Here is a 12858-nt window from a genome sequence, read left to right as displayed (position 1 = left end):
CCTTACTGAGCTGCTCCTTACTGAGCGCTCCTTACTGAGCGCTCCTTACTGAGCTGCTCCTTACTGAGCTGCTCCTTACTGAGCGCTCCTTACTGAGCGCTCCTTACTGAGCTGCTCCAGTTTTCCAATAATTGTAGTGGAGTAAAAGTACAATATTTGCCTCTGAGATGTAGTGGAGTAGAAGTGAAAGTATAGACAATTGGAAATACTCCAGTAAAGTAAAAGTACCAACCAATTTTACTTTACTCTCTCAGTACCAATAAGCCCCGAGTTATCCCCACTTCTGAATGCCCTCAGTGCCAGAACCAAAAATCCAGAGTTTAAACTTTTTTTTTTATTATTATTATTATTATATAAAAAAAAAATCAGAACCCAAGATATCATTATCTGAAGATTTGCAGCTCCATCCACTCTTTGTTTAACTTATAACTGAAAAAGGCTGTATCTCGCTTCCTAAGCACTTTTTTTTTACTTTGAAAAAAAAAAAAATTGCTGGCACAGTTCGCAATATTTTTTTTATTTCATTGGCACTGAGAGAGTTAAGTACAGTACTTGAGTAAATGTACTACAGTAGTTACTTTACACCACTGGTACCACGAGGCAAGGTGACACGTACGTACGCCGTAACGTGGCAGCTACGGGATGGTGCCGATAACTGGAGTAACACCACCGCATCCACCTCTGGAGATTTAGTGCAGCCATGAATAATTCCCCCCCGCCATCCATTAGTGTTTATTCCCCCCCCCCCCCCCCCCCCCGCGTGGCCAAAGTGCACCCTGACATGTTACAGTTTAGCTCCTTTACAGCCCATCCTGCTCCTCCACTCCCCCCCCCCCCCGATTCAATTTCCCTGAACATATATTTGTTTTGTACTCTTTGCTGAGTGGAGATGTGTCGCTGTGTGTGCAGGTCTTTGTAGGAGGAGTTATGGTGACATCTGCATGTCATGACGGAGCACGTTGCTGCAGAATGCTACTGTGTAAAACGAGACTCAATAACCAGTCAGAGCACCTGTGTTGATTTTGACAGAAAATCTTGATTTAGTTTTAGTCATAGTCTTTTGGAAAAAAAAATTGTAGTCATATTTTAGTTAATCTGAAATGTTTTAGTTTTTGTCTAGTTTTAGTCGACTAAATATCATAAGATTATAGTCGACTAAATCTACAGTTGATTTAGTCGACTATAATGTATTGTGGCGGTGCCTTGATGGCGTCATAATGCCTGATTTTACACTTGGTTGCATGCTGAAAATAGCAGATCTACAAGCTCACAACGCGTCGCGCTGCGACGCATTGTGAGCTTGTAGATCTGCTATTTTCAGAGTGCAACACCCGAGCACAAAGACGCCCAGATGACATCAAACATGTAACACACCAAATTAAACGGATACAATACACAATATGACACATTAAGAGAGTACAAGTACAAGGTAAAGGTACAAGTACAGACAAGCTGTTCAAAGCCATCGAGTGAAATGAAATGATCAGATTTAACCCATTCAATCCGGGAACACATCTGTCTGTGTCATTTTAGATTTATTTGGCTATTAAGAAAATATCAGATATAGAAGCACCGAGCACCGTGCCACAAGCTTGCAGATCTGCTATTTTTGAAAAATGTGCAAATATTTTAATGTGTATATTTTTAAAGCGAACTTATGTCAAACTATTCAGTTCCAGGGACCTCCAGCAGCAAAGATTTGAGTTACAAATGTTCGCTTTAAAACATATAAATTCAAAGATTTGCCCGAATTTTCAAGCTTTTTTTTTAAAGTAGATCTACAAGCTCATGTGCCGCGTTATGAGCTTGTATATCTGCTATTTTTGAATAGCCAACATATTAAAATGGTTATAGCTCAAATGTAAAATGACACAGATGTGTTCCTGGTCTTAATGCGTTAACAGTGGTATTTTGATAAGATGTTAACAGTGGTATTTTGATAAGATGTTAACAGTGGTATTTTGATAAGATGTTAACAGTGGTATTTTAATAAGATGTTAACAGTGGTATTTTAATAAGATGTTAACAGTGGTATTTTAATAAGATGTTAACAGTGGTATTTTAATAAGATGTTAACAGTGGTATTTTAATAAGATGTTAACAGTGGTATTTTAATAAGATGTTAACAGTGGTATTTTAATAAGATGTTAACAGTGGTATTTTAATAAGATGTTAACAGTGGTATTTTAATAAGATGTTAACAGTGGTATTTTAATAAGATGTTAACAGTGGTATTTTAATAAGATGTTAACAGTGGTATTTTGATAAGATGTTAACAGTGGTATTTTGATAAGATGTTAACAGTGGTATTTTGATAAGATGTTAACAGTGGTATTTTAATAAGATGTTAACAGTGGTATTTTAATAAGATGTTAACAGTGGTATTTTAATAAGATGTTAACAGTGGTATTTTAATAAGATGTTAACAGTGGTATTTTGATAAGATGTTAACAGTGGTATTTTGATAAGATGTTAACAGTGGTATTTTAATAAGATGTTAACAGTGGTATTTTGATAAGATGTTAACAGTGGTATTTTAATAAGATGTTAACAGTGGTATTTTAATAAGATGTTAACAGTGGTATTTTAATAAGATGTTAACAGTGGTATTTTGATAAGATGTTAACAGTGGTATTTTGATAAGATGTTAACAGTGGTATTTTAATAAGATGTTAACAGTGGTATTTTGATAAGATGTTAACAGTGGTATTTTAATAAGATGTTAACAGTGGTATTTTGATAAGATGTTAACAGTGGTATTTTAATAAGATGTTAACAGTGGTATTTTAATAAGATGTTAACAGTGGTATTTTAATAAGATGTTAACAGTGGTATTTTGATAAGATGTTAACAGTGGTATTTTGATAAGATGTTATAATCATGTTGGTTTTGCTGTTCTTTTTGGGATCCTTTCAGCCTGATGTTCTGGACCAACTGGAACGAGCAGAGGCCGAGCATCATGAGGTCCACGCTGGCCGGCAACAACATGATGGTGATCGTCAGCTCGGACATCCTGACGCCCAACGGACTGACCATCGACCACAAGGCGGAGAAGCTCTATTTCTCTGACGGCAGTCTGGGAAGGATCGAGAGATGTGACTACGACGGCTCCAACAGATACGTGAGTATGATGAGCCGTCTGATTACACCACACCACAGCCTTGTTGTGTTTGGGCTGTGACCATGGGTCTTCCACAGGGGGTCCGCAGCCATTAGGGGGTCCTCAGAGTTACTACAGGTGTGTGGGGGGGATCTATGTGTGATAGGAACCTTTTTTCGGCATGGCGAGAGAGTATGTTTTGCACCGTGTGTGTGTGTGTGTGTGTGTGTGTGTGTGTGTGTGTGTGTGTGTGTGTGTGTGTGTGTGTGTGTGTGTGTGTGTGTGTGTGTGTGTGTGTGTGTGTGTGTGTGTCATTCTGTCTGTGAAAAGCTAATCTCTGGCACCGTTGGCTGGATGCCAGAGCAGAACATCTGCCCAACATTTTTCACATGGGCCTGTTATAGCGCCACCAGGAGGCCGCTTTGTGCAAAACACAAGTCATTAAACGAAACTTGTCTTTCAGATTTTTCATATTCCATATAAAGTATTTTTTTTAAATCATACACTATGTAGTGGGGTTCCCTGCTTCATCTCTCTCTCAGCTAAGGGGTCCTTGAAATGAAAAATGCAGCTTGTTGTGATTCAGAAGCAGCTCTTCACTCTGCTCTGCTAGAAATATGTAGTTAGTGTATTAATTGTTGTGCTCCGCTCACAGAAAGCAGGCATAGACGGGGAAGAATTGTCATAATTGACATCATATCAGCATTATTTACATTCCTCGCCCTTCTCAAAGATGAGCAAAGAGCTACTTGAAGCAACTGAGACTATTGATTTGCACAAATTCAGGCTCCACTGATGAGTTAGCAAAGTTGAAATGTAGAAAACTTTTAATTTGAGAGCTCTGTGCTTTATGGATTCATAGAAACTTTAGGCTAGACTATGAATAATATATATATATATATATCTCACACACACACACACACACACACACACACACACACACACACACACACACACACACACACACACACACACACACACACACACACACACACACACCGTACATACGATAACTTACACCACATTTGGGCTACTGTAGCTGGGTTTTTTTTGCACTATATATGCACAGTCAAGATTTCTGAACACATTTAATCCAGGAACGCATACTGTGTCATTTTAGATGTTCTTTTAGCTATAACCATTATTTAATACTTTGGGCTTTTCAAAAATAAATATATTTTTAACATTTGTAACTAAAATCTTTGCTTCTGGGGATTCTACAAATGTCTACTAAATCCTAACAGTTTTTTCTTTGTTTCTATAATGTCAGTGTTCTCAAATCTGCTATTTTTTTCATAGCCCAAGAAATCTAAAAATGACAGGGATGCTTTCCGTGTCACTGCCAGAGTTTATTCATAATGTACTCACCCACTGACAGGGTTTTTAATATTTTTTTTTATAGAAAAAATATGAATTATTTGTCCGTTTATTTTTTAACATTGAAGTGAATGGATTTTTTTTTTTATATATATATATATATATATATATATATATATATATATATATATATATCTAATTCGTTGTGAATAACGGAAAAAAATTATACTCAAAAATTTGAGAAACCTTTTAGAAATTCAAAAACAAAATACTTTTTTTTTTTTAAAGGGGAGAATTCTCCCCTTTGGCGGTAAACACCATTGACTGAAAAGGGGAGAATTCTCCCCTTTGGCGGTGAGTGTGTTAATGGATTAAAACTATGCACATGGGGAACATTACAGTAGAATAATAATAAACATGCAGCATTAGAACAGGGCCTCTTATATTCACTAGGCTGTTGGAAGGCCACCAATACGCTTAGACTGTGAGATTGTCTTACCTGTCAGAAGTGCTTTCATGTGCTCTTCTTTGTGGAAACGACCTTGAACATGTCCTTAAAATCCAATCTCTGAGTTTCATGCTCAATGGACATCAGTGAGATTATGTATTTGATCTGATTTGTTTTGGATATTTGATGGCCAATTTTTACTCTTAACTTTGATTCAGGCTATAATGTAACTGCAATGTTTTGGGAAGCTTGCCAAAAATAAACTGGTAATACTTTCTATGAAGCCTGTCTATAATGCATTATAAACTAACTTAATATTATAATCTGCTTGTTACATTGTATAATTATAGTTATAAGCACTAATGAATATTATTAATGGTTTTAACCATAATCATCACGCATTGTAAAGCATGTTATAATAATTATAATATAATAATGATATATAATTACTTTTGTTTAAAGCAATGCTGAGTACTTATGAGTTCTTATAAATGTAATTATACGCTGTTAGGAGATTAGAAAGTATAATGCATGTTTTTACTTGAAATACGTATACGTCATTATTACGATGATTTATGTATGATTATTGTTATGAAGCATGAGTATGTATGAGGGCTTATAACTATAACTATATCATATCAATTTTATAAGCAGAATATAATATATATATATATATATATATATATATATATATATATATATATATATATATATATATATATATATTATATTAGAGATGCGCGGATGGCCTCTCACGTCACCCGAATCCGCATGTACAAATTAATTATCCGCCCGTTATCCAACCGCAATAATTATATTATCCAATTTAAATATCCGCACCAACCGTTTTTCCCGTATGTCAAAATATTATTATTTTCTGGTATTCCCCGTTAGTTTTAGTATTAGTTCGCGATGCGATCACAAAATGCATTGATTTAGCCTATGGAATGTCGGTGTGTCTTTTTTCTTTTTTTTAAACCGGTGCTGCGCTGAACATACAGACTCTGTGCGGCATCCAACATACAGGCATCCAACATACATGCAGCATCCAACATACAGAGCGCACTGCTCTGCTGCCAGCGCAGCAGAGCAGCACCGGTTTAAAAAAAAGAAAAAAGACGCACCGACATTCCATAGGCTAAATCAATGCATTTTGTGATCGCATCGCACAGAGGCTGCTCTACACACTCACACAGACACAAGCTTGCAGAGATTTAGCTATTTTATGGATAGATATATTAGATGTCATTAATTTATTTACCGCAATATTTTACCCACGGTTTATCCGATATTAATTAATAATTATATTTGATTGACCCGAATCCACCCAAACCGCGGTTAACTGCGGCAACCGTGGCTAAAACCGCGATCCGCGCATCTCTAATATATATATATATGTGTTCATAATGCATTATAGACATGGTCTTCATAGAGTAGGGCTCGGGGTAAATTAATAATCCAGGGTGCCATGAATCTAATTTTCATGTTTTTTTTTTTCTTCTAGCGTTTTGTCAGTGGAATCAATGTGAATGTCAGTGATCTTCATAAATGAGGCCCTCTGTCTCTCTCTTTTAATTAAAGGAATGTGTTACTAGGAAATCTCTGGCGTTATGTCTCTCAGCCATAGAGAGACGTTCCACGCCGAAACATTTTGAGAGACAAGGGCATACATTCTAGAACGGAATGTCAAATTGATCTGCTGGCCCTTTCAGCCTGAGATGAACCAATTTTCTGTCTGCCACATAATCTCCCGTCTCCCCCATTGAGCCGGTGGAGGGGCTTCTGCTGCCGTGCCATGAATAGCCTCAGAAATACCTCTCGGTGCTTCTTTCTTCCTCATATTTCATCACCGTGAGAGCCCCTGGTTTACTTAATTATAGAAGTCATTTCCCTGCTAAAGTACAGGAGCTCTCTCTCTCTGTGTGTGTGTGTGTGTGTGTGTGTGTGTGTGTGTGTGTGTGTGTGTGTGTGTGTGTGTGTGTGTGTGTGTGTGTGTGTGTGTGTGTGTGTGTGTGTGTGTGTGTGTGTGTGTGTGTGTGTGTGTGTGTGTGTGCGTGCGTGCGTGCGTGCGTGCGGGGATGTGTGGGTTGGGTGTGGAGGTTCAGATTTTTTTATATCCCAGAGAGGTTGCATGCATGATGTATTTGATCCTGCAAATCCAAAAGGCGTAAGGGATACTCAAATGTTCAATACTGCAATGTACAAATACTCTACAAGTTAAAGTAAAAGTCCTAAATGCAAAATTGACTTGAGTGAAAGTAAAAAAGTATTGGTTGGTATCAAAATGTACTTAAAGAACCAAAGGTAAACGTGTTGTGAGCTTGTAGATCGGCTATTTTCAAATAGCCTAGGTATAAAATAGGGCTAAAGTGGTTAATGTGTGTTTCATTATATAATAATTTACATCTACAAAGTAACTACGGTAGTAACTAAAGTTTCCAAATAATTGTAGTGGAGTAAAAGTACAATATTTGCCTCTGAGATGTAGTGGAGTAGAAGTAAAAGTATAGACAATTGGAAATACTCCAGTAAAGTAAAAGTACCTCAAAAGTGTACTTAAGTACAGCACTGGAGTAAATGTACTTAGTTATTTTACACCACTGCTCTTGAATCCCTATATGTAATGTAAGGGATTACTATCACTCAGTGGCCTTCTTATACAATGGATTTCAATTTGTGCTTGACACGACCTCGGCGCCTCGCCACCTTGGCCCGTCTCAATTAGTTACCCATCCTACGCCGAGCGGGGTCGCTGGGGCTCAGATGAAGCCCCCCTCCAGGTACCCCTACCTGCCCCCCCCCCCCACTGCAGTCTGCATGGTCCTGCTAATGAAGGCTTTGCAGCAGAGACCCCCGCGGCGCCCCGACCAAGCCGTCAAAGTACCAATTAAAATGTGAAAATTAAAAGAGAGGAAACTGATTGTCAACTGAACTGCAACAGAGCTTAGGTTCTCTAGGGGGGGGGGGGGGGTGTGTGTGTGTGTGTGTGTGGGTGTGTGTGTGTGTGTGTGTGTGTGTGTGTGTGTGTGTGTGTGTGTGTGTGTGTGTGTGTGTGTGTGTGTGTGTGTGTGTGTGTGTGTGTGTGTGTGTGTGAGAGAGAGAGAGAGAGAGAGACGCATATCATTGCTGTCAGGTAGAAACCTTGTATCCATAGGTGATCTTTGCCTCTGCCAGCAGTCAGGGCAAAGGAAATGTATTTATATAATGCGACATATTTGAAATTGTCCGCCTGCATAATGTCTCTACATATATATGTCCACATATATGTGGCATATATGTGGACATATATAAGATATGAGACACATTTCCTATATATCCACATATATGCACATATATGAACCTGAATATGGCATATATTCTGCATATACTTGCCATATATTGGCAAAGAATATATACAGTATATATAAAATAAAAAATATATCCGGCTGCCACGGCCAAATCACCACTGCTTGTATCTGCTGTATCTCCAACGTTCTCCAATAGTTCAACGCTTTATTTTTTACATACAAGGTTACCCAGCTGACCGACAGCAATGTGATTGCATGGTGGTGGAGAGGAGTTCTGAGCCTGGAGGGCCTTATGCCTCTCCTCTCCAATGCAGCAGTATAGTGTCATGACATGGTGACAGGGAGCTGTGGTGACATGTCCTCCCCAGTCTGGTGACACCACGTCGTCCCCACTCTGACACAGAGGAGAAGTGTGTCAGACTCCTCCACCAGAGGAGAGAGGAGAGCTCTGTGTCATTAACCCAGGCAGCGCTCCGGAGAGGAGAGGAGCAACACGGAGCACATGTTGAGGGAACACGTCAACATGTTTAAGCAGTAGCAAAAAGGCCACCTTTTTAACCGCTGGAGAGACGGAATCATTAATTGAGAGTTGCATAAGGAGGCTGCATAAGGAGGCTGCATAAGGAGGCTGCATAAGGATGCCGCATAGCGGGCGGTTACCGTTATTCGAGTCGAGTCGATGGTGTGCTATCTGGGCCAGTGGTGGGGAAAGTACAAAATGTTTTTACTTAAAAAATGTTATCAAAAGGCCTACTGCAATGCAGAAATACTCTGTTACAAGTAAAAGTCCGGAAATAAAAATGTTCTTAAGTAAAAGTACAAAAGTATTGGCATAAAAAAAAATATATCGCGATGCGACACGTTGTGAGCTTGTAGATGTAGTGGAGTAGAAGTAAAAGTATTGAAAACTGGAAATACTCCAGTAAAGTAAAAAATACCTCAGAATTGTACATTTTGAGTACATGTACTCAGTTACTTTCCACCACTGATCTGGGCTAATGTTTGACATCATGCCACACGGGATTGCGTCATCAAGGGGAGAAGGGAGAGACTGTCCATTTGACATTTGATGTGCCCGCGGGGTTAATAGTGTGCAATTGTGAAATGAAAATACTGGTGTTAGCTTACGTTTCCCGCCCATTTCCTGAACACCAGGATATAACAGCGTTTACAGTCCTAGGGGATGGCAGGGGCTACAACCCAGTATTTTGTTGCTGTTGGGCAGAAACCTGTTATCTCCATACCTTAACGTTTTGAGTTTTTTTTCCGTGAATGAACTCTTTTACAGCCAGAGTACAAGTGTAATAGCGTCACCCCAGTGTCAGCTAAAACCTACCTTTGTTTTTTTACCTACCTTTGAAAAATCATGGAATATTTTCTGTGATTGCTGTCCGCACGGAGATCGCCTCATTACGCAGAAGCGCGTCTCGGGAGTCTCGAAAAAAATTAATTGTTCACCCGCGGTAATCCATTGCGTAGCATTTGACTGTGGCCTTTTTTTTCGTCTCACTTCACACAAAAGCATCAAAACTAGCAGATCCGCAAGCTGGAAACGCGGCGTGAAGCGACATGTTTTGAGCTTGTAGATCTACTGTTTTTCATGCCTCTGAATTTCCACCCGACAGAGTTTAGCATTCTCAATCCACAGCTGTCTGTCTGTCTACATGTAACACGTGACACACGTTATAGACACAAAATGTTCTTGTCTGAACATATCCACTATAACATCCACTATATACTATATAACCACAAACATTTTTGAAAATAGCCGATCCTACATTCCAACGCGTTGCATCCATTTTAAATGGAGCTTAAGTGGTCACTTTTTTTTTTTTGCCAACCACGTGTTTATTATTTTTTCTCTCATAATCACGCCTCTGTTTCGACTCACAAGTAATTAGTTGCTGGTTGGAATACCTAATGTCTCCTAGAATCTAATTTCCCATCAATATGTTCCATCCTGACCCATCTGGCATTCTCTCCCTTCCTTCCTCCCTCCTTCCCTCTCTATCTATCCTCCTCCCTTCTCTCTCTCTCTCTCTCTCTCTCTCTCTCTCTCTCTCTCTCTCTCTCTCTCTCTCTCCTGATGGCTAGTTGTTGCTCTCCCATGCTGGGTTCCTTTAATCCATTAAGACCGGGAACGCATCTATGTCATTTTAGATCTCTCTGGCTCAAAAATAGCAGATCTACAAGCTCATAGCGCGGCACAGAGTTTTTTTGTATCGTGAAAAGTTGTGCAAATCATTGTATATATATATATATATATATATATATATATATATATATATATATATATATATATATATATATATATATTTTTTTTTTTTTTTTTTTTAAGCGAACATTTTTAAGTCGAATCTTTGCTTCTGGAGGGTCTCTGGAACAACATATTTTGAGATGGGGGTCCGCAGCCAAATACATATCATTTTGGGGGTCCTTGACATGAAAAAGTTTGAGAACCACTGATATTATAGTGACACAAGTTTTTTCAAAGAAACTGTTAGGATTTAGAAGACATTTGTAGAATCCCCCCAGAAGCAAAGATTTGAATTAAAAATGTTCGCTTTAAAAAATAAATGTTCAATAATTTGCAAAAATGTACATGATTTTTCATAGCGCGGCACTCGGTGCCACGCTACGAGCTTGTAGATCTGCTATTTTTGAATAGCCCAAAATAAATCTTAAAAATGACACACAGATGCGTTCCCGCCGGTCTTAATGGGTTAATCAACACCTGTCCTATTAATCCCAGTATGGCAGCAGGCTAATGCCATCCTGCTTACAGCGTGTCCCTCTAATGGCTGTGAGTGTGGAGCCGCTGGAAGTCCTGATGCCCCCCCGATCTTAGAGAGAGAAAAGAGTCCCTAAAGGAGCCTTGTGATGGATTCCTGCCTCCCTGCCAATGACACTGTCATTTACTCCCCCAACATCTGGGTTAAGCAGTCTTGTGGGCGGCGGGGGTGATGTGGTGATTAATGACTTGAAACATTATTATGCTCGCCGTTTATTATTCCTGCTGCAGCGCTGAGACGCTGATGTTCTGCTGTCTCTGTTTTTAACCCTCCGCTCTCTCAGCGATGGCTGTGTGGAGCAAAGTGCAAATATATTGACAGGGGGCAAGAATGTATTGGGTATCATTCCTGTGTGAAAGCAACTCAAGCTGTGTTCATTATACAAACAGATAAGAGCTTTTCAGAGAGCATCCAAGCAGTATGAAAACACACCCATCCTCCTGTCATTTGACAATGCTCTGTAGTGGTGTCATGGTGTCATGGTGTCATGGTGTCATGGTGAGGCCAACATCTTTCTGCCCGTTTCTCCTCAGTGTCTGGAGCAATTGATCTGAATTTGCACACAGCCGTTGACCATTACCATGTGCACCTAACAGCGAAGCCCCTTTTTCTAATTCACCAAATCTCAGCTGTTTATTAGCGTTTTTGTGTCAAAGAATGTCGCCATGGTTACGGGGCTGCCCAGCTGTGGGATGGCCCCGCGAGCTATGGGACGAACTGCCTCCCGGGTTGCCAGATCATGTGCTCATATCCCCCCACGGAGGTGTCGACCGGGAATATAGACTAGTTTAATAAATTAGTGTTGATGGTTTTACTGTGCTGTGGTTGGAGATGAATACAGTAGGACACGGTACAAAAGTTCTTACATTTATATACGTCAATATTAAATATAAGAATCAGAGGACAGAGAAAACTCAAACATATTCAAAGAACTAGAACAGATAGGCCGGAAATTAATTAAAGCAGCCAGTTACAGTCTGGACCAAAAGTGTTGGAAACCATTTCCCTAAATTGACCCAAGGAAGGCAGTGATCTGATTTTTAGGGACTTGTGGAGCTCATTCCAGGCAGATGGAGCTCTAACAGAGAATGCTGCCTTAACTACATGTAGCTCTGTGTGAGCAAATGGAACCTTGAGCGTCAGGAAGTCACTCGAGCGGGTCTGTTAGGGACTAGGGTTCTGATCCAACAAGGCACTGATTATAAGGGGGGAGCATTCCTGAGATGGCTTTACAAATAAACAGATACCAGTGCTTATCACGCCTCTCAGAGAGAGAGGATTAGCCTGTGTTTATCATAGAGAGTACAGTGATGGTACCATAACTGTCACCAGTTACCCATCTTAAGGCAGAATGATACACAGTGGAGTTAATTCACCAGGGGAAAAAAATAAAACATAGGAAAGTTGAAATATGGATACAAGTGTTCTGCCCGACAGCAATGTACAGTACAGTAGATCAGACAGACAGACAGACAGACAGACAGACAGACAGACAGCAATGTACAGTACAGTAGATCAGACAGACAGACATCAGTGTACATTACAGTACAGTACAGTACAGTACAGTAGATCCCAGTGCAACAGCACAGCCCTGTAACTCTGCTCTGACATGTTGTAGGTCATCGTTAAATCGGGACCCGGAACCTTCTTTGGGCTGGCCATCTACGGGGACTTTATCTTCTGGTCGGACTGGGCCCGGCGGGCCGTGCTGCGCTCAAACAAATACACGGGCGGAGATACCAAGGTGCTGAGAGCAGACATACCTCATCAGCCCATGGGGATCGTCGCCGTGGCCCGGGACACAAACAACTGTGAGTAGTACTGCCTTCTGCTCATCTCCCGGGATGAGCTTATAGAGAACTCCAAAAAGACCAATGAATGCCATGTGTGTGTGTTTCTGTCAGCAAAGTGCTG

At 39.9% G+C, this 12858-nt stretch overlaps 1 protein-coding gene across 1 annotated transcript in view; it reads left to right on the top strand.

Moving 5' to 3' along the window:
- Nucleotides 1-12858, top strand: part of LOC308105811 (low-density lipoprotein receptor-related protein 1B-like) — a gene marked incomplete at its 3' end in the record, with an annotated part of 706266 nt that overhangs the window by 478411 nt on the left and 214997 nt on the right. The window contains 2 exon segments of the mRNA XM_080456736.1: nucleotides 2917-3121; nucleotides 12563-12755. Coding sequence (XP_080312862.1) covers nucleotides 2917-3121; nucleotides 12563-12755 — 398 coding nt within the window.

This window comes from Gymnoscopelus braueri (genome assembly GCF_963280865.1).
Source record: "Gymnoscopelus braueri genome assembly, chromosome: 18".
NCBI classification, from domain to species: Eukaryota; Metazoa; Chordata; class Actinopteri; order Myctophiformes; family Myctophidae; genus Gymnoscopelus; species Gymnoscopelus braueri.
The sequence above is the reverse complement of the archived record's forward strand: the minus strand, read 5'-3'. Positions and strand labels throughout refer to the sequence as shown.